This window comes from Varroa destructor, unplaced genomic scaffold, assembly GCF_002443255.2.
Source record: "Varroa destructor unplaced genomic scaffold, Vdes_3.0 BEIS01000002.1, whole genome shotgun sequence".
NCBI lineage: Eukaryota > Metazoa > Arthropoda > Arachnida > Mesostigmata > Varroidae > Varroa > Varroa destructor.
Window position 1 is genome coordinate 45,627,334 of NW_019211455.1, and position 22,133 is coordinate 45,649,466.

The 22,133-nt window shown below is 44.6% G+C and overlaps 1 protein-coding gene across 1 annotated transcript; it reads right to left on the minus strand.

Moving 5' to 3' along the window:
• Positions 1 to 1,765: 1,765 nt before the first annotated feature.
• LOC111245245 (uncharacterized) lies at positions 1,766 to 16,976 on the minus strand. The gene is made up of 3 exons (XM_022793348.2): positions 16,731 to 16,976; positions 2,496 to 2,731; positions 1,766 to 2,018 (listed from the first exon to the last, which is right to left on the minus strand). Exons 1-3 carry the CDS (start codon positions 16,774 to 16,776, stop codon positions 1,971 to 1,973), a joined length of 330 nt encoding a protein of 109 aa, XP_022649083.1. The 5' UTR covers positions 16,777 to 16,976; the 3' UTR covers positions 1,766 to 1,970.
• Positions 16,977 to 22,133: the final 5,157 nt, after the last annotated feature.

Genomic DNA, 22,133 nt, shown 5'->3' on the forward strand with positions numbered 1-22,133 from the left:
TAATCGGTTATTAGCGTAATGTGCCTAGAGGGATACTGTGCTAAAATGCCGATCTAAAAAGATCTATTGTATGCGTGTCTTACGTAAATTAATCGACTGCCTAGTATAATCGTTTTATTAAGCAAAAAATTATCTTAGTACACTCGACTGGAAATTTAAACTACGGGGATACTTAGGATTACTTCTTTAAGTTGTACTCACCTATCCGTAGTAACTATACGTTAAGACACTTCTATGTTCATTGGCTTGAGCATCTCATATAATGATTATGTATCGCTAACCTTGCTGCGCACGTTTTCAACATTATTTTAGTTTGTCAGTATTAATAATTGTACCAATATAATTAACTAAATAATCTTCTATATTTATACAGATTATGTATCGTCGGCACGACTTGTACGAAGGCAGTCATGGATTTTTTTTCCGCGACAGATATCGTATACGTACAATAAAGATCGTAGCTCTGCTTAAAATACATCCGCTACTAGTTACTTAGCGTAGAGAGTTATCTATTTATCGCAATACTGAAATACGTCGATAGTATTCAACGAAATGGAGGGTCAATGCTTTATCTGCTCAGCGGCCTGGCCTTCCTGCACGCGGCCATGATATGATGCCAGCTCGTCCACCTTTCGAACCGTGTGACTATACATCCATTTCTTGAACGACCGTTTCTATATCGAAGAACTTACAAGTTCGATTATATATTTCTTAAAGTAATTATAACTCAACACATCTAGAAGTAAGTGCAATTTTCGAGACGCCATTTAAGAACATGTGTTGTTCCATGCGAACAGCTTGCCTTAGGATGCATTTACAGATCGTCTGCATATGGTATGTACTTATATTTCCCAGTATATTGAATCATACGTCTGTATTTATACCGATAGCTCTGTCAATGTTAACTGTCAGGGATCAGTGATGCCGCTGTCGTATATCCTGTCGTAAGGAAACTATACCGCGTTCGGCCAAAAGAGGTTCGCCAAATGGTTAGCAATTAACAGTTCTTGTGTGTACTATTGATTTTTGCTCAATGGGACGATAGTTGTGTTGACTATGGAAAAGTACGTGCTATTGCCATTCACCTAGCCCTTCTGTATAGTTGCAAAGTTAGCATGGGTCAAGCTCAGCGTTTGGATAGGTGTATAGGTCTGATAAATATTTATCAGGGTTGACTCATTTACATGCTATTCTATGGATTATACTACAGTGTGGCACCTAAACCAGTTTTGATCGGGTAGCTCTCACGGACGCCACGCACTTCAAACTAAGCGTAGGCAAGGAAAAACTAAGGACGTCAGTTCTTTTGCTCTCCCGTCCTATGTAGCAATCACAGATACTTACAGAGGTCCCCAAGCTTTTCTAGATTTATACTTTTCTCACTCTGACCTCTGGGTAGCTTCCATGAGTTTCGTCGTTTTACGTTACTTGAAAAGCTAGGGTTTGTGTGTTGGAAGTTAAATAAACAAATGCATCCTATGACATTTACTAATTTTTTTATTTATGACGATACTAAACCGCAAGAAAAGTAAACGAACAAAAAGAAAACCGACGCAAACGAACCGGATCAATGAGAAAAACACAAGAGAGCTTTCCCGAGCCATCTACGATTCGATTTACACGTACAAGTACTCATATATGTCCCTATATGCCAATCGCTACCCAATACACCGAATAACCCATCGAATATAATAGCCGATGACGTATTCGCTCGCCATCTGTGCACATAGGCACTAGTGTGCAGCGAATGAAGACACTGCTAACATTTAGTTGTACCGGGTTTTTAAAGCTGATACATATATTTTTATTAACTTACTTAACTTGTTGGTTTGGTATTGCTTCTCCGTATTTCTATCATCGTTGTTGTTAGCTTTGTTCTCCACTATTCGCTTTTTTTTTTTTTTTTTTTTATGTTTATATCGTTCTTAATCTATAATTACTTATGTTTTAGCTATCGAAAAAGACTAATTTTACTCGTCAGCGGCAGCCAACTCGGCCTTCTTCTTTTGGATCTTCTCCTGAAAAAAGAATCAAAAAACAGCACAAAAATACATACGGATCAGAACATGGCCGATTCGAGTACGCAGACCTTTGCTTGAATGGATACAGTGTTAAATCTTCGCCAGTACGAAAACGCGAAGAATATATAGGTATTACGTTATATGGAAATATCTTCGTGTTGGGGAATTGGCAGCCCATGTGAAAAGTAACGACATATTCGACGCGCTTTATCTTTGTTAATATCAAACTCATTGATTTCGAGCTTGATACAGGCACACAGGTTCATAAAACTGTTCTTTTTATTCTACCAGAGTGTGTTTTCTTTTAAGACTCCGCCTCATCAAACGCTATCTACCCTATAATTATATTATCAACCATACAAAGGGTTAAATTCCGCGGCCATCATCTTTTCTACGGCTGGAGTGCTTTCTGTGAGCATGTTCCATATCGGCAGGAACCATATCTTCCTATAAAACCCTGTGGGGAGAGCTTACATAGGACGCGGCGATGACCTTGGCGACGAGCTCCTTATCGGCCTCATCGACCTCAGCCTGGATGGCCGCAGTCGACTCCTCTATAAACTTCTTCTTTTCCTCTTCGGTCTTGTCCGTGGTATATTCACCCTTTTCTTTCATCGCCTCATAGATTTTCTTGTAGTACTCGGCGATCTTCTCGGTGGAAGCCTCGCTCAGACCAAGCTCCTTCGCGGTTTCCTTCATGATCTCAGTTCCTAATAATAATAAAACGAAGAGTAAGCGAAAATTAAAAAAACATTTTGCCCGAGCAGCCGACAAGGATAATAACGATCTACGTTTCTCTAAACGAACTAATTCCTATTCTCGAGCATTTTCTGCTCGTATTACAGCTTTCGGCACATAGATATAGATAGAACTAAACCTCTTTCTATCTGATGAAAAAAGAGGGTGGGGACGCTGTCTTGAAACGTTTGTGTGCGCTTGAACAGAAAACGGTTTGAAGTTAGGCATCGCGGCATACTCCGCGAAACACTGTTACACATTGTCTACATGCGATCATCAAAGATTGCGCACTAGGTAACTAAGCCAAGATGAGAAACAGATAAAAAGGCTATAAAGCGAGAGATAGAAGCATTCAGAATCGCTATAACGTGGATTTCTTCACCGCTTCAAATAGTTTCGTCTATGATACAGTATCAATTGTGTGCAACGTGTAAAAATGTTATTGAGACAGGCTTATTATAACCCGCGATAGATGTTTGTAGTATAGTTTGATATAAACCTCAATGCTAATAAGGATAACTGTAATTACTTTACATTTTACTGTAAAAGCAGCCATTATATAGAGTCAAACGATAGTAGACAATGGGAAAGCTCCGTAAAAATCGAAATCGCATGCAAGTAGAAAATGCACAGCAGCATCTAAGCAGACTGAGTAATCGGAAGCACAAATTGCAATGTAGCTAATCATGGACTGATGAACGGCGTCGGCTGATGTGCTTAGGGGCCAGCGGAGCCCTATTGACGTTGTTGTTTAAACAAAATAACAAGGGCTTTGTCATTAGCTTATCGTTACAATGTCTAGCTGACAGGGGGTTAGAGGCTTTCCTTTGTCTGACCTAGAGAATACTTACAGGGTCGTTCATCGTTGCATGTAACGTATTCGTTTTTGTTACTCATTCCTATGCCACTCTTGGAAGCCATTGTGCAACAGCCTTGATAAAATTAAAATCTAGAGAAATTTCCGCAGCTAGGAGAAACAACTAGCTAATGACCGCGCCTATGATTAGATCACATGAAATGAATGGAAATAAGGTCTGTGTAGCGTCATTAAAAAATATAACATCAGCCGACACCCAACACCTAACAAACCTAGCACACAAAATCTATCCAGACCGTCTTATGCCCCGCCTCTTAGCTGTTTATACATGCACCTGGACACAAGCGCCTTTTTAGCCTCTTATTCTTCACAACTTAACCACATTCTCAATAAAATAAAATACAAATGACTGCGCATGACGCTAACTACCACATAGCAACGTACGTATATATACGTAGAATCCCAACGAACACGTATCAAGCAGCAAGTAACGCACTTAAGGCATTATTTTTAGTAGATCTGCCCCCGCTGTGTCTGCCCGCACCATTCGTGATGGATTCAGGATGAAGCTCACTATCCTGCCTATCGCACGTTGCTTAAGTACATTACTTTCGCTGAGCACGTAAGGTCAAAGAGACAAGCCTACGAGTTCAGATAAACAGGTGATACATAGTATAGCATATTCTGCTGCCGCCATCGCCACGGGGTGGGTCACCCACTCACACAGAGTGAGAGAAAAAGCGCGTCCTTTACTATGCGCTTTTCTCGCGCGATCTAGCACGCGATCAGATACGATCTGTTCTCGCTTCAACGTCTCACCTCTGTCCGTATGTTTTTTGCCCCAGTAGATCTACGCCTGAACACTGAATGTGCTGGGCGTGCTTTAAGATACTGCGAAGTGAGATGCTACAGTCATCTTTTGTTGTGGTTGTTTCGGGTCTCGCCGCTATTACCATTATTGCCGTTCCTGACGCACGTTTAGCGTTAGAACGACGAGAGAAAAGTCAGAAGCTAGTAGTAAACCGGTATCGATGTTAAACCATCCAAAGTATATAGGATTCGCTGGGACCTGATCGATGGTTTGATTCTGTTCAATAGCGCCAATCTTTGTCGTTCAAGGATAAAAAAACAAACTTACCGGAAGATGGCTTGGATGAAAGTTACGACATAAAATGTATAGAGGCTGTATGACCAACGTATTGTTAACGTTATGCTCAGTCTTTTTCTTTTAGTTGTCTTTTGGACCGTTTAAATAGGTTTCTTTCTAGCTTCATTCGTGCGTCCATCATCGTACTCGAATACTGGGTGATACGCGACATTATTCACAAAAGTTTAACGGGAATGAGTGTGCGTGGCCGCTAGTGGCGTTGCCGTTAACGGCAGAATCATGTGGCACCGAGGGTGAAACGATTAAAATGGCTCGCGCACGGTACGGCGCGATGCATCGCTATGCGCTGGCACAAACCGAGCGACATTATGGAGCAAGTAATGGAGACTTTGTTGCAAGTTAGATAATGGTCTACGTGGTAAGATAATCGCACATTAACTTGATGCTAGTTAGAAACTGCTGCTCTACATAAAATTGTAGCAAATGGATGTTGGTTGTATGCACGTAACCTCTCTAGCGCTCTTCCGAAGTAGAGGAAGACGAGGCAAAGGAGGCTGCAAATGTTATACGGAAGATCGGTACAATATTTCTTCCTAACAGAGCGATCACCCAAAAGACGTGCTGAACGTGGCACAGCAGTGCCGGCGAAGAGTGTAATGAAAAACTTCATAGATCATTGCGTAGAAGAACGTTATCATATCATGGGTAATCTATTACGAATTACTAATTGTAAAAACAACCATATGAAACTGTTATAGTTGAGAGCGACGTGATTTGTAAGTGTCAGCACACAAACGTCGAGGGCTCATACCTCCTTGGGGGAGTCTATTTATAGCGTTTTGACCAACTGATAACTTGAATGCGATCCGCAAAGGTCAAACACGTGGCTTCCTTTTCTTGGCAACAATTTACACTTTAAGTTCTACACTTCACCAAGTGCTTGTTTGATAAGCAGTCAGTGTCATTTCAGTACGCGTACTGGTTTCTAGTTTTTAGCGCACGTATATCGAGTTTAGACGTTGGGAAAATAAGTTAGGTCATCACTTTCCAAGACGATTAATTCAGGGGGCCGAAGGTGTAGGCTTCGACGTCGTCGACTTTTCATGTTTTGCTAGAGTACGAGATTATTCGTTGTGTCGCTTTGCGCAAAAAGTGCCACAGGGGTAATCAATCCGTTAGCTGATAATGAGACGATGCCCCCTGCCTCGCAGAGAAACGCTTCAGTTTATACCCGTCACACCCGATAGAATATGATCTCCTTTTCAGCAGTTATTGTAAAGTTATTGTATAGAAATGTACTCATTTCTTTTAGCTGAACTAAGAAGATTTCATGGTGTGGCCTGCCTGTTTGCTTGATTATAGTTAGATACAGGTACAACGTCCAATTTACGTATGCGTGATGGCTGTTTTTATACTCAACAACCTAGGCTAGGCGGGGGAGCACGAACATGTTCACAGCTGTGGCCTCGTCTATTCGCGTCACTATTACTCGTAGGGATAACACTTTTTCCAAAGTACTGCTAGCTTTGTTATCGCCTAGGTTGCCAAAGGAGACAATTGCAAGCTGGCGGCAATCACTTCTATAGAAAAAAAAAAATCGCTTATATAGAGTTAACGATGAAATGGCGAATGTGCGGCATAATATGACATCGTTACGAAAAAGAGATGGACAGCTATGGATGAAGATATGGATTACCAAGGGAACTGTGAATATCCGTGTACAGATATGGGCATCCATGCTTCGCTGCCGTAACCGCTCACGGGCGTTTTGGGCGGAATAGCCCAACATGCAAATAGGAACGGTTCGGATACTTTTGTTTTAAGTAGAAGAATCTACAGTTGTTATAAGCAGACAGCAGTGGCTATAACGGCCCGCCCTTTACTAGACGCATTTTCATATGCCAATGTTTCCCAGATATTGCCTTTTACATAAGGTCAGCAGACGGTATAAAAAGTATAGATTTGTATAAACGCGATCATTGTTGTTTATATGGGTACATATGCATGTACTACAGAACTATACCCATTGTGCTACACAATAGATAATGTATCTATTATATGATACATGCATATAAACGGCAATGTTTGCATTTCGGTGCACGCCGTGCGCATACCTGCTGAATCTTTCGCTGTAACCAAAAAGGCAGACCTAAGACTCATTCCTTTCTCTATGCAGCCTTCTCCGTCGAAGCGGCAGCCAACGCCTGCCTTCGATCTCAGTCAGCACGACTTGCACAACAACCGCGTGCTACGAAGGCCACAGACTTCTGGTACAGACGCGGCTATTGCGCTTTGTTATGTCCCAGACCCCTCTCTCACATATCTATTTTTATATATGGATCTACGTCTATGTAACTTTGTACAACCCGCTTCTGTTTTCCATAGATCGTCTTTTATATCCGCTTTGCGCGGCAGCGAGGTCCTGTCAGCAGTTCCCCTTGGAGCGTCCATATTTTCGTGCCCTACACAAAAAGCAACACGCCCTCGCAGACAGACACACATGTAGATGTGGATTCCCATATAGACACATCGGCTTTCGGGTGGAAACTGAAAACGTCCAAGCCATGGTTGAGTCATGCGGAAGCTGAATAGTGCAACGTGGCTCGTTCGCTTTGCCCTTGTCTCTCCGGAGGCTGTAATGCTCCTGCAGCCGCTGCTGGTACCGATGCGGGCGCCATTTGTCCATGGAAAATTTCCGCTCTCGCAGTAGTCGTTGCGGTGATAGCAAAGGTACTGCGCTCCTTCCTACCGGAGGCAGTCTGATCTCACGATGCCAGCGCAAGTCAAAAGAGTGAAGCAACTGGCTGCTTGGCCATCGCACGTTTGTTCCTTTGGCTGCAGTCCGCGATGGCCCCTTGTTCCATCCTTCGTTGTATAATACGATAGTAAGGAGCGCATCATATTGTCAGCACTACGAACGCCATCGCGAGCAGCAGTATAAAACGCCACTGTATCTCTACTTGCCGCTGCTATATACCATGGGAATTGTGCGATTTCAATGACGGCGTGTTCGACCGACCGCCAGAGTTCTCCTCCTCCTCACTTCACTTTACTTCGTAAAGTGTCGTTATTTTTATGCGATCGAGGGTCTTCACTTGGCCGAGAACAGGGTCGGTCTTTTGGCGATTTCTTTTTCTAATGCTAGTTTCTTTCATCGGGAACATTGTTGGGCTAGCTACCACTGCCCTGAACTTTTGTCGTATAACCTCGCATGAGATTACACCCACGAGGTCTTTTTCATTACACGGTTAGTGCCGTGTGTATTCGATGCGTTTTTGCAGCTAGAAATCAACAAGCATGGCTCGATTAAATTGGGAAATCTTCAGCGAAGCAAAATTACCGCTGGTCCGTTCGAGTCAGTGTCGGCTATCCGGGTCCGTTGCCGGTCTCTATGAGAACATGGCATCTATGAAACCCAACGGGCTCAGACGACACATACTAGCTCTAGGTAGGTAAACAACGGAAGGTAGCACACATTGAAAATCATTGCAGTTTCAGATCGGAAAACGACTGCAGAGGACCACCGGCTTCTGAGTTCTCCTTATTGTTTGGGTAATAATTAGAAATTTGTGTCGAAGGCATGGTCAGTGAACGCGCGTGACCTCACGAACCATTACGGTTACAGGCTACGATGACAATCAACCGAGTCTTGACAGTGGCGCGCCGTAAATACCGCATCTAAGCTAAAGGAAGTAAATGTTGGCTAGTGACGGGGGTAATGACGGTAAGTTGAGCTTACTTGCTCCATACAACTCGAACACTTTGCAGTGAAGGCAGAGGGCCGAAAGTGAAGTGAACTTTCGAGAAGTTCACCTTCGAAATTCTGAATCTCGCTTAGACTTGTTCGCCTTTACAGTTACTTCGTTTAGCAACGGCGATGTCAACGCCCGCCCATCACGAACCTGGAATATATTGTAGCTCAACTTTTGTCGGTACCCCACAATGCGCGGCGCAGTACGAAACCTTTTGGCAACGAATAATGCAGAAAGATTCTCAACCAGATTGATCGAACCACAGCCAAACAAATAGTTAAATCGAGATAAAAGAGACAAAGAAGGCGAGAAATGCGGATGAACTTCGTTGGAACACGGTCGCACAGTCTTCAATCTACATTCGCTGGTTGACAGAAGTTCTTGCTTCATTTTATGCTTTAACATTGTGAAGTTTTAGTTGCAGAGACAATAACAACCAGGAAAAAAAAGTGGAGAAAGCCAGGCCGGACAGCAGACAGATAGTGTATAAATGTGTGAATCTGGGCATTGACCGAGTCACGACCCCACTGGGCGACCAGTCATAGCAGGTCGCCATATTGCCAACCAACAGCGCTATCGTATCTTTGTTATTCTTCAGCTATAAGCGAATGGCTGGAAAGCCATCAGCATTTCATCAGAAATTTTCTTATATCCTCACTCGTCATGTTCCGAATGAGTTCAAGTCCCTGTAGCACCGACGTGGCTGAGCAACGAAATTGCCAAATTCAGAATTAGCAAAGTTCAATTCTGACTGACCAGCGCTGTCAGGAGGCTGGTTGCCGCTACTGCGTTCAAGCAAATGGCAGAGAAAAATGGCAAAAGGTAGAAGCAAGAAGTGGCCGAAAGGATAGGGCTCGTGACAGAGGCAGCGCGAATGCTATAAGGAGTCGCCACCGCTCTTGTTTGTGGTCTGTAGATTGAAGTACGCGTGGATCTTCAATCTGTCTTCGTTCGCTAGTACCAGATAGGCTTTGCGCAAATCTCTGTTCTCATTCAATGAAGAATTAAATTTATGGAAGATGTAGGCATATTTAGTCACTCGACACCGTTAGACTATGGGACCGTTTAGCCATGTGCTACGGTCGTAGCGCACAAAGTAAGTTATGACTTTAACTATTTCAATTACTAGCAGTGTTATTAAATGGCCCTCCTTTTTGGATGACTCATCCAGCCTTTGATTGACCCTGTGTGTTTATATCTGATTATATACCACCTTAATAGTCCTCCTGGGTACCACAATTGATATTGGGACAAAGCCGCCAACGCACTAAACTTCTGCATAGACAGCTCAGTCATCAACGGCGACTTGTCCGCTGGGTCAGTCGCCTTATTTAGCAGACCGCTTTGAGAAAGAAGAACTTTATTAGCGGACGTTCTTTATACAGCTAGCGCAGAGTAGCAGCAACGGCAAATGCCTTGCAATTGTTGCATTTGATTCATTCCTACACTGTTGGCCCACCATTTCAGCAACCCGGATGCTGTGAATGATTCATAAACATTGGGCCTGCTGTCCCAACAGCTTTGGTCGGCCAACTGATTAGAGCCTTGCGAGAATAACCGTTAGATACGGCAAGTAACACTTGTCCAACGTAGAGGAACGCCACGCCCAAATCAACGACCGTTGCTAAACTTCACATGCTATTTGTCAATACTAAATTGGCGTTCGAAATCGATCTGCGTTAAAGGCCACGCAAGATCCATGATGATATGCCCCCTATATATATATATATAATACTTTGAAAAGGTTGTTTATGTAGTAATCCAATAGTTTGATTTGCCAAGCAATATAATTACGCTGTTAGCAACCAACTAAAGTAGTTAGCCTTGCGATACTCCATATATATATCGGGAGTGACGCGCGGTTAATATTAATTTTATGCAGACACTTGTTCCATATTCGCTATATATAAGCGTTGTTAGATCGTCATCATTTTACTGGCCCACTCCGAACAATCGACAAATATTGGGTAACCCATTTTTCGCGTCGCATTGCAGCAGACGATCATTATGCCCCACCACTTACGCGGAAGGCAGAAGCGATTCCGGCTACACTAAAGGTATCATTCATATCAAATGATTATTAGCACCTGTCGTCGGCCACCCGCGGATGCCCACAGACATGACACCAGATCGCCCCCAGTTAGACTAATCGTCAACAGCGATTCTATTACAGAACAGAATCGTCGCTCAGGGACTATCTATTTGTTATGTTGATACATTCATAAACCGTAGTCACATACATTTTATAGTAGATATTTCAAACCTATGAGTCTATCCACATTGAGTACGTCTATTCAGCATAAGAGAAGCTCTCTCTACTTAGCGGCGGGTTTGTATCGGCGCTAAGTAGAGATGAAGCAGAGGTGAAGGTCGAGATGGAAGCCCCGACAACGGCGTTGATGATGGCTGCTCACCGAGCATTGTCCGGCTATCTGAGCACGTCGCTAGAGTTCAGCTGTTCCGCCTATGGACGAAACTGGGTCGCCAAAACGATGTTCGGTTAGGGAGTTTCTCCGCATGCGCCGATCAAACAGGAGGAAAACTATAAGCAGCCTGCACCAGTGACTAAAACCAATGTCATTGCTTTATTAGTTCGTGACCGTGTAGCACGTACGTACAATTACGAGGCAGAATAACCTGCGCCACGATACGAATTACTTGTTCGTGTCCGCTCGCAACGCAAACGCTTCGGAGACGGTGGTAACTGTGGTGACAACGCGTCGACAGCGCTATGTCCAATAGACATAGCGTTGCATCCTGCTGCCACTCGATTGTAGCCATCTCTTGCTAGAGAACAGGACCCAACACAGACGAAGGCAGGATAAGAAGCGGGACGACTCGAGTGCTGAAAGTAAAGGTTTAAGGATGCTCGTCATGCTGTTGGCCTCTTCGCCAATTGCGGCCAGAACAGACAGAGAATGGGTAGAGAGCTCTATCTAGAGATAGAGAAATGGCCACTGTGCCACTGTATTATGCAATCATATGCAGGCATTTTTTCTGTAATCAGACAAACGGTGTGACAGAAAGTTCGGAAGTGTAGGAGTAGCGGAAACTGAAGTCACGCTAGAAAGTCACGCTAGAAAGTCATGTAGTAGAATTTGCTAGAGGTGGATTGGCTTGGCCATTGCTGCTTCACTGGCTGTCTGCTTAGGAGACGGTGTCCTGCCAGATCACGATTGGTAGGTTTGTGATAGCGCTGTCGAGTATTCCGACAATTGCAACGCGATTTTCTGTTGTCATGTGAAAGAATCAACGGGGGTCTAAAATCGTAGAACTATAAAGACTAAAGGGTCGAGTTACTACTAAAGAAAATCCAAAGAAAGTGACCTATATTAAATCACATCCATGAGCGCTTTACAGGTCGATATATAATTAGAGAAAATGTGACTATTCAGCGTTTTCAATTTATTATTCCTGTCGGACCGTATTGGGAAGTTAAACAGAAAGACCTTTGAAAAACAAGCACATATTAGTATTACGAATATTTAGTTAACCCTTGTTTAAGTCACTCAAGTTAACACTTAAGTTATATTAACGCTTCATCAATCTCATAAGTTCTTTATAGTTGACCAGCTGCTCTTTTGTTCTATACGGGCATCTTCGGTAAGGCAACGTCGCAAGATGGAATCTTTCTGGCCTTCGCTACCGACGACGACGACGACAGTTTAATTGGACATCTTTTTTCCACCTACCGCAGTAAGTTACCAGTTTCTTTATTTATATTTGCTCATGCTAGGCAATCAGTTTGTCCAGGCCAGATAGGATTACATCGAGCTCAGATGCCGCCGTGTGGCCGGTCCCAACGAGCATTTGCTAATCATCTGAGCATGGCAAGGAGACCTTCCACAGCACAACAGGCCACCGGACCGTGGCCGCCAGTGACTACGATGAATAAGTAAACAGCGGAATACGGGAAACTTCACTAACACTATTATAATCACTTACATTTCTGCAAAGTTCTGCTGTTGCTAGCGCTATATGAAGTCAGCTTAGCCCCTAAAGGACGGTAGCTGGCTAACTAACTAAACGTGAGAGCGCCACGCCGGCTCTACCGATATTATCACGTTAGTTTCATTTGCGTCGCTCTTATGTGGTGGCACTATTGTAGTTTTTATATAGAGGCATATAACTATCACTACAACAAACGGAACACTAGATACAATCTGTAGTATACAGGGTGTAGAGAATCCTTCACAGTTGAAAAAACAGCTCATTTTTTTTTTGTTTTTAGATTCACTACAGTTTCGTCAGTTATTTCGTAAAATGATGACCTATCAAGTGACTTTTCGAACTATCAAACAATTATCTTTGCCCCACTTTGTATAATAGACCAGCTCACAAAGCCTTACAAGTAAGTAAACCATATATGGTTTTACGGGAAATAGATAAGCATGGCAAAATATCAACTGTTGGCTTTGCCCTGCTGCTGCTGCTGCAGTAGTCATTAACTGCAAATCGATTTGCCCCCTAGTGGCACCATCAACTTGAATTCGCCAAGCGGTCAAGTGACGAATCGCGCAAGTTGAGCCATATAATCAATTGCACAGATACAGTGACGGCTGCAACAGCAGAGGCGGAATCGAATTCGATAAGGTCATCTGATCTCGAGTAGAAAGCATAATTGCTATTTCAAACGTTCCTACTTTGGACTACCTTTATCGTAACGCCTTTGTCGTTGTGGTAGCGTTAGCGGGGCTCACGAACGAGATGCGATGGGCGCGGTCACTGGGTCTGCGGCGCGGCCAGTGTGGCGCTGTTGCCGGCATCGGCATTTGTTGAGTTTCATGTTGGCTTTAGGCTATTGTGAAAACGCTCGTTGGTCATAGGGAAAAAACCGTCTTGTCTAGTTCTAGCAGGTGCGCATATGTGGGTAGAGGTTACGGCAGCTGTCCGATTAGCGGTAATACGTTAACAGGACGCGTGGCCCATTGATGCGTGTTCTAAGTGGGGGCAGTGGTATGGTTTTCTTGGATGTGGTACTCAATTTTGATCCGCTTATATATACATATATGTAAGAACCATTTAGGACATTAGCTTCTACAGTTGACAGGTTGCGCTTCGTGCTGTTTTTTTCTCACTGTTTTCCCATTTTTCAGCTAGCCCACGACACGGATTCGAGTCGCTTTATGGCATCGATCAAGAACCCAGTTTCGGCGAGCTATTTGCCAAGACTTCATAGCGTTTATCTGTCGCGTTCTGCAAGACGTTTATTGTCGTTCGGTTTAGTTGAGTGCCGTTTGCAGCGATTTGAGAAAATGGGTCTAGTAATTAGCAGAGGGTAACACTTGCTAACAGAAACTGAACGGAGCAAGTGATGAAGTTAGCTGAACTGTTTAATGTCTTCAAGCAAACCTTTTCTGTCTAATTTTGAATTACAAGTAAATTAGTTGAGTCATTGTTGAGGAAACTTTTGCCAAGGCCAGTCCAAGACGGCCATCAACAGCGACGGTAATCACATTCAGCTCAATAGCCTCGCAACGAAACAAATCAATTAGATAACGTGTGCCTCTGATTATATTATCGCCACACGCCGTGGAGAAATGAGATTGGGTTACTCAAGTACTATTGGAAATTCGTTTTATTTGCCACGTCTTCAACTATCTACTAAGTAATAATTAAAGCAATATTAGAAATAATAGATATCATGGGGCTTTATATTCATGAGAACTTACCAGCGAGATTTTCCGCCGGTCGGAAATATCACAGTAAGCCTATAGGCTACATATGCACCGCGTCATCAGCTGGCGCCATTATTATCTATATCCGTATAAAGAAATCGCGGTGATAATCTAATACAATACCGTTAAATGGATGTGGTCTTCCCCTCGTTATGATTGCGACACGGTTTATTTCCGATCCGATACGCTACTCTTCACTAGATTATCTCTTATCCTATAATAGCAACAATACAATTGTAAACTATCGCTACGCCGACGACCCGCTGTCCATAGAATAAAATATGGGACAGAATAATAACTAACGATATGGCGTTGCAAAGATCACAGCCAGACATACGATGATGATATTGTGTTTCCTCGAGTACTCCGGCGGCCCTCATTCTGGCCAGCTTACGCCGTTCTGGCCAGCTTACGCCGTTCTGGCCAGCTTACGCCGTTCTGGCCAGCTCATGCCGTTCTGACCAGCCTACGTCGTTCTGTCCCTCAATGTATCTACGTATGTTTGAGTGTCAAATCTAGGACCTCTTTCGCGACGTAACACGTCGGATATCGCTAAACAACGCGTCAACGGCCCTCGAAAGCCGTAGATTCGCGGTTGACTCTGATATCGAGGTTAGCCTAGAGAAATTCGAGGGTGACTGCTGGCTACGAGAGAAGCAGAAATTCGTCTGTGTTTGAGCGCGTTTCTGAGTGAAAACAAAGAAAAAACCAACTATCAGACATGCTATAGACGGAGTCGTTGGGTAGGACAACACTGACCGAAGAATGACTCTCCAGGTCAATGAAATCGGTAGAACGATCAAGCAACAAATAGACGATGTTCCCATGGAAGAAATGGAACTGCAATTACCTCTACCCGAGCGAATGATAGTTGGTCGGCGTTTACCACGTGAGTGAAAACGGGGCACAAAGGAACAAAGGGATAGAGATCAAGCGATTGACTGCTCAATGGCAAACAAGTACGTCTCGTGGCAATATTTTGCGTTTCGAAATAGAGATAGTAATGACAATATTATTACCCATAGCCATAATAATGGTAATAAGCTAAAATTCAGAATGGAGGCTCGTTGCCCTGCTGATTATTTATAAAATTAAAAAAACAACCAAACTCATACCTAGTTGTCCTTATTTTACAATATACTATTAGTAATAATCTCATGCAAATTATTCGCTCTAATTTTGCATCTCTGTATTTTGTTGGAAAGGCAAAAAAACAATGAGTTGAACCTATTTAGTAAAAGTTTTATACGGTATAGTGCGCAGCTTACGCAAGCCTCATTAGCTATACGTTCGGTTCAGCGAGCAACGTTTAGCGATGGGAAATCCAGGCTCAACTTATTCGAGCTATACCAATTATATTGTCTATTATCTAGAGAAAGAACTCGTAACTCGGATCCATGGATGTCATCTCAAAACGTAGCTCATACATGATGCAATGCAATACACGTGTACGTATGCATTTCTATATAGTAACATCTAGTCATATAGCTATCTAACATAGAATTGATCTTCCGCAACCTGCTCAACAGGCTGTATCGTCGTAAATGTACAAGCTAAGGCTAAGGTCTTCGGACAGTTTAAAGAAGATACGATGCAAGCGTAATTTTTTAAAGCTGTTCAGCCATTTTTACCTCAACCGCCATTGAAATAGCCTGCGTACTTTGGAAAACGCTATGAGGAAATGCGCCCCCACCCAATAGCACGTGGCGCCACGAGGCAGCCAGCCAGCCGGCCGGCCAGCCAGCCAGCCAGCAAGACCCTGACGTTGTTCGCCATCAACAACAGTGGCAGCCACGCCAGAGTCAGAATCGGTGCCGACATCTGACGTTAGCGCCACTGCATATCGCTGGCCGCCATTCGGCGCCGGCCGTTATTTGTGATGTTGAAGCTGTCAGATCCACGCCCATCAACAGCAGGAGTGCGGGGCTCACTGGCATACCGCGGCCAGCATGGTCGCTTCTGACCGCCTCGTGGCGCGCTATAGCAATCTCGAGTACATGTAGAATGTCTCGATAGAGTTGCTTGTACAACGGATACAACAGTGACGAATTAAGGGAGGTGCATAATGAATCCTATCAAGAGGCGTAGTAACTCAGGGGCATTAAGTATGAGATAAACTGCAAGAAGATGGAACCGACTTATTATTCAGTCCTCAGGGCTCTGACTGCATTCAGACGAGGGCTTGTATGTGCGACATGAACGGGCTGCACTCACACTCACACAGACACACGGTTTCATCGAACGATTTAAAACAAAAGAAAAAAACTGCTCGTTACTTTTTTGTTGGACGAACGTTCGTATCTGTTCGTTCGTGAACTCGTCGGCGAGGACGATAAAAAGTACGAGGGTGGAGTGACACACTTCACGAGTATTGAAGTTTCACGTTGTGGACTTCACACATACGGCACAAAGGGATAAACACTTTCTGGGGCGCGTGGTATTTTGCCGGTAACTTATCCATCGCTTCAGTAGTAGCAGATCTTTTGGCAATTTGCTTTCGGAAAGTTTCTGCTCATCCGGTCCAGCTAGTAGCATTATCCATTCTAGTTTACTTATGTACCGAGTTGCAACACAACCGCCTCTAAACAGGTATAACCAGTTAGCTAGACTACTTACCAAGCTTGGCAAGCTTCTCGAAGGCGCAGACAGCTTCACACGACATATTGACGGTTGTTTCTTGTTGTTGCCGTTGTTGTGCTGGCTACGACAAAAGCAAAGCGGTCGGACACACGATGTCGTTCAATAACGGGCCGTAAAGGTCTGGTGACGGGAGCTGGCAATCCGTTCTCTTTGTATCCGATCGTCGACTAATCGTCGGCCGTTCCCTTACCGGATTCTCCTCGCTCATCACTGCCGCCACCCTCTGGCCCGTCCCCTGCACGGACAACGACTGCTTCTGCCGCCGCCGCCGTCAACGGAATTACGTTGCCGTTGGGGGCCTTACAGTGAATGTAACGTAGCTCGCCAGCGCGCTCATACAGTCACTCCACTCTATAGATCCCTTAGACCCACCAGGTAGACTGGCGAGATAGTGGCCATTAGTAATGTGCGAGCCATATAGCAAACGTAATAGAGCTTGGTAGGAAGCAAAGGTATTCGTCGAAGGAGGCCGGTTGCCGCTGCCGCTGTGGCCGTCTGGTCGTAAGAGGGGACAGCAAAACCAACAAGGCACTGCCGCTCGAGGCGGCGATGCTGGCGGCGGCTGCAGCCAGAATCGTCACCAACCGCGGACGCCGTAAGAGACGCGAGGGTTCGTATGCCGCTGTGACAGCGGCGGCGGCGGCGGCAGCAGCGGGTGTTTCCAGGAAAAAGCAATACTACGCAATATGCTCATTGTCGAGGTTGTTTAGCCGCCAGCAATGAGGGGGTTGTTATTAAGGTTGTTGGGCTTCCAGTGCTGCTCGAGTCTTCGTCAAGCTCGCCCTCTAACTCTTGTCATCATTCGGAATTCTTCCTCGTATTGCTTCGCCGGTTCGGTCTGATGCTTCCTCGTGCCGTCGGCCCAACGGCAACAAGAACATGGATGTTGTTAAGAGCCAATCCCCTATCTCTCCGCACTCACACACGTTGTCGAATTCATTGTCATTGTGTGTTTAATAGGAGTAGCGACGAAGGAGCTACTTTTTTGCGGCAGTTCAATAAACTGTGTGTGACCGAACGTAATCGAATGGCAGCCGCTTCTGCTGCCGCTGTTGAGAATTGCATACGCAATATTAGCCATGCTCGCATTTAATAGGACAACACGAAATCGTAGCAGGAAGCAGGACTCCAGCTATGAAAACACAAGAAGCGTGAAAGTTTTAGACAGCAAACAGCTACATCCGAGCTCATCAGACTCTAGCCGCGGGAATCACGTGGAACACTCTGGTAATGCAGAACCGCTTTAGGTTCTTTTATACTATCGGTTTGTCTGTCTATTTCCTGATTGTTACTATCTGTTACTCGGTGTTAGCAGTCGACAGTCGGGTATATGGGACATGGTAGTATTGGCCTAGAGCTGATCTAAAATTCTCCCGCCGATACAGCGCTAAAATCGTTGTCATCAACGTGGTGACAGCAAAGGCCACGCCGTGGCCCGTCATCACGAGGGCCACCGTAGACCACGAGGGCCTTTGCCGCTGTCTACCATTTTTTCTTTCACTCGTCAGCTTGAATCTTCATAACAACGCTAGCAACTGTCATCGGAAGATTCCATGAGCGCCGTGGCAGCAGCTTTGCCATCGTAGCTATTCTTCTCGTTATTTTCGCATCCTCATTTTTCAGCATCATCCTTTCAACTGTCTTTTTATCGCCGGCTGCATCGGTGAAGTTCGACCGTTGCTGCCTGCTACGACAACGAAAGCGGAACCAGCAACGGCAGCGGCGTCAGCGAAAGAACGAATGGCTTTTGGTGGCAGCGTATCGACGGGCAGAGCGTAAAGCGGCAAGCGTCATCGCGGCACACTCGTGCCGCTACAGGAACGTTGGCACAGGGACGCATGCTAAGATGAAATCTAGTTGAAAGAAAAGGCACAACAACCGAACAGAGGAACCGCTTAAGTATGTATTCGCCCATTTACACCATGTCAGATGACATGAAACAGATAGAAGTGGCACCCAGAGCAAGGCGTAATTGGGGGGTGGGGGTGGGGTGGGGTGGGGGCTCTGATGAGAAGACCTCGTCAGCGCTATTTTCATCGTCCTGTGTGTGTATCTGGATGGATGCGAAGGTGGTAGCATCGCTTAAACGAAATATTATACGCGCTGAAAGGTAAAAATAGGGAAAATCTGTCGTCTCTGTGTGCCTAAGGGCCATCTGCTGGTAGCAAGAAATAGCGCATTAACGCGCTAACAAGACGACAGACACACAGGTAAGAACTGAGCCTTAACACAGCGTACGTTCTCCGTGATGGTCGACTCTGACATGAAGGCATAATACGTTGCTTCGAATGGTTCCGGTGGTGAGCACCTCGTGGCGGCCTCGTATATGGCGAGGCACCCGTATAAAAGCATAAAACATTAAACGACGCTTCCAGAAAAGCATAGAGGATTGCGTCTGCCAGAAGCATCTGCCAAAATATAGTGCTATTGTCTGGATAGGGCGGTGTAGCTGAACCAGTGAATAGTTTGCTCTGACTACACCGAGCTCCTGTTGAACAGCCCAGAATAAGAAAGATCAAGAAGACTGCATGAAAGAGAAATAACATGAAAAGACCTGGGGCAAGGAGTCAAGAGACCAGGAGAAAGGCAAAAGGAGGGCAAACCTGTGGGACACAGTTTGCGCCATAGATGAATTCGAACGACAAAACAATGCCGAAGCATATTCAAATAATGAAGAACACGGCACGCGCGACATGACTGTAGTACCGGGTGACACTGATTACAGATTCAGGTCTGACTCGTCCTGCGTGCTTCCATCTGCTTGGTGCTAGCGTCGCTGTAAACGTCGAAGATAATGATTGGTAAATGGCGCTGGTGGATTGCGGAATGAAAAAATGTTGACCTAATGATTAAGAAGAAAAGCGGGTATCAAACAGATCGCTATCGGCAGCCGTAAATGTGGAACGTCGGCGGGCAGAGGCGGGGGGAGGCGGAGGACGGGTTGACTAATGTTGCTGCCTATGGCACAACCGTTGCCACAACATATTATCACCTATCAAAAATCTGAATGCAGAAGCAAGAACACTTTGGTGATTTTGTTCTTAAAACCATCGACGAGCTGGTCGTCGCAAACGATTTCTAAGTCAGTTCTAGAAAGCTGCCAATTACGCCTAATCGGTGGTTTGGAAGCCATACCTGGTTTGCTTATTTCCATTCCTACATATAATCAATCTAGTTCGGTTTATTTCTCTGCGTGTATGCTTTCGACGTTTTCTTAATACTTTAAAGCTTTCAACCATCCTACCGTGCCAGTCAGCCAGTGGCAAAGCCCTGAGGGACACGACGCAGAGCTGCTCTTGTCTGCGGTTGTTTGCGCTGACTATAGCTGTGTCACTGACGCTTTCTCGATTAAAGAAGACCTGTCTATTGAAAATACAGCGCAAATCTTCTGGAAAAATACATATATATAAAAGGATACATTTTGCTCCGTTTATCAAGAAAGGATCTTCGTTGCCCGGCAAATTATTAATATTTAAGCCTAAAGGCCTAAAGTTGCCTTTCACAGCCTTCTCTGGCTGGCTGTTGCTGGTATTTTTTTAGCGAAGGGGCATTGTTTTTTTCGCGCGTATACAGAGACATAAAAAAGAACTTCTTGCAGTGAAATTTTAAAGCTTTCTCTCACCCATAATAACAATCCTAACTAAATCCCGGGTTTACTAAAAAAAAGACCGACTCCTTCACTATGTACTTTCACGTGAACCGGTGGGCACTTAGTATTATCTCGGACCCATGAGAAAGGAATGATTGCTATTATGCTTGTGCCTCCGTTTACGCCTTTCGGCTCTCTAAATTGCCGAATTTTCGTTGTCGGATCTTTTACAGTTCATCTCTTCCTCATTATGCCTTCAAAGAAAGCACTTCGACGACCCATGAGTACTGCGATGTAATTATACCGTCGGTAATTTTCTTAATGTAGTCCTCCATGTGCGACCGCGCCCTATTTCGCGCCCTATGTCTTAAAGAGCTCTGCATCGAAAAATCGTGCACTCTGGCTTGTTCGGCAGATTCGAGTTTTACAAGACGCAAATGACGAACTGGGTTTTTCTAATACTTTTTATGAATGTTTGAAATCGCTTATGGCCATTAGACACATGATTACTCTATATGACAGCTCACCATATGGCCAGTCAAACTACTTGTCAAGTATAAAACCATGGGTCCGATAGTTCGCCTGTGGTCCAACACGCTTTTGCATATCTGTATCTTTTTATCTAGGTATTGCTCAGCCCTGTAGCCCGCCAGAGGATGCCAAAGGATCCTCCTAGCAAGAACGAGAGCACCATTTGTAAATATTGTCCTATGGAATCTAGCCATTTTGTTGGTCACCGCCCGTTGAACCTCTTCTTACTCTTTTTGTGTTGGGCTCAGATCGGGGAGCTATAAGGAACGATAGATTCTGCAAATAAGCTAGTAACCATCTAGCTGTTGGTCGTCCTCCGGATTACGGTTATAAGTCGTGTCACGTCCACCGCACATCTTGCTGTCTTATCAACTGCGTATTTAACATGGGTCATAGCTGTTAATTATGCATCTAGGAGTACTCTCAGGCATTTGGCCGTACGGTCAATCTCGATGGGTAAATCATCGAGCGTCAGGCTGATCCCCCCAACTCTCTTCTTACTGGTCGAACAGATGGCTCCATTTTCCTCCGGTGCTACCCCGAAACGGTGCTTTTCCATCCAGATATTAATCGTGTTTAAGATAGCGTTTGTTGTCTTGTCTGGCAGCAGCAGGTCGTCTGTATACACTAGGCCTTCAATTCTGTGTGCCAAGCCAGGTATTGCTAATACGTCATCGTACCCTAAATTCCACAACGTTAAACCGAGTACTGACCTTGAGGACTCCTGCTGTGATATGCGTTCGTTTATGGCCGATGTCTAGCTTTCTGCAATCCATTTTAAGGAATATTCTTTCTACAAGGCCGTCACAATCACTAAGCAGTTGGCTGTATTACAAACCTTTTGATGTCTAAGAGTACGATTAGGACAAAATTTATTTTCCTAAGATCCTTTTCGGTTTATTCGTGATCGTTTTACTAAGAATCTTTTTGATTGCTTCGAGGGTAGGTCCGTTTCAGCACGACCCGCCCTAGGAGGCTGATAGGTAATTCTTTTTTTAAATTTCTTCTTTCTGATCTTGCAATGCTTTTCGCTGCCATTATTCTTGCCATCGTATTCGCCAGGCGAATCGCTCGATGCGTCGACGGTCTAACTTTGCTTACCGGTGTGCCAATCAGCACAGATTTCGCTTCCTTCTGGATCCTAAGAGATCGTCTTTCTCTCAGTCTTTTTCCGGCGATCCTCTAACCAAAAGTCTTATTGTCTCAGGGGAACTCCGACCGGACCCAGTGCTTTGCCTGTTGCAAGTTATTGGTTTGCC

Excerpts from the sequence above, each read along its gene's own strand:
- LOC111245245 (XM_022793348.2), bottom strand. The coding sequence starts at position 16,776 with ATGTCGTGTGAAGCTGTCTGCGCCTTCGAGAAGCTTGCCAAGCTTG. Across the intron at positions 2,732-16,730 it reads CGAGAAGCTTGCCAAGCTTG|GAACTGAGATCATGAAGGAA; the intron begins GTAAGTAGTCTA and ends TATTATTATTAG. Across the intron at positions 2,019-2,495 it reads AGGTCATCGCCGCGTCCTAT|GAGAAGATCCAAAAGAAGAA; the intron begins GTAAGCTCTCCC and ends TTCTTTTTTCAG.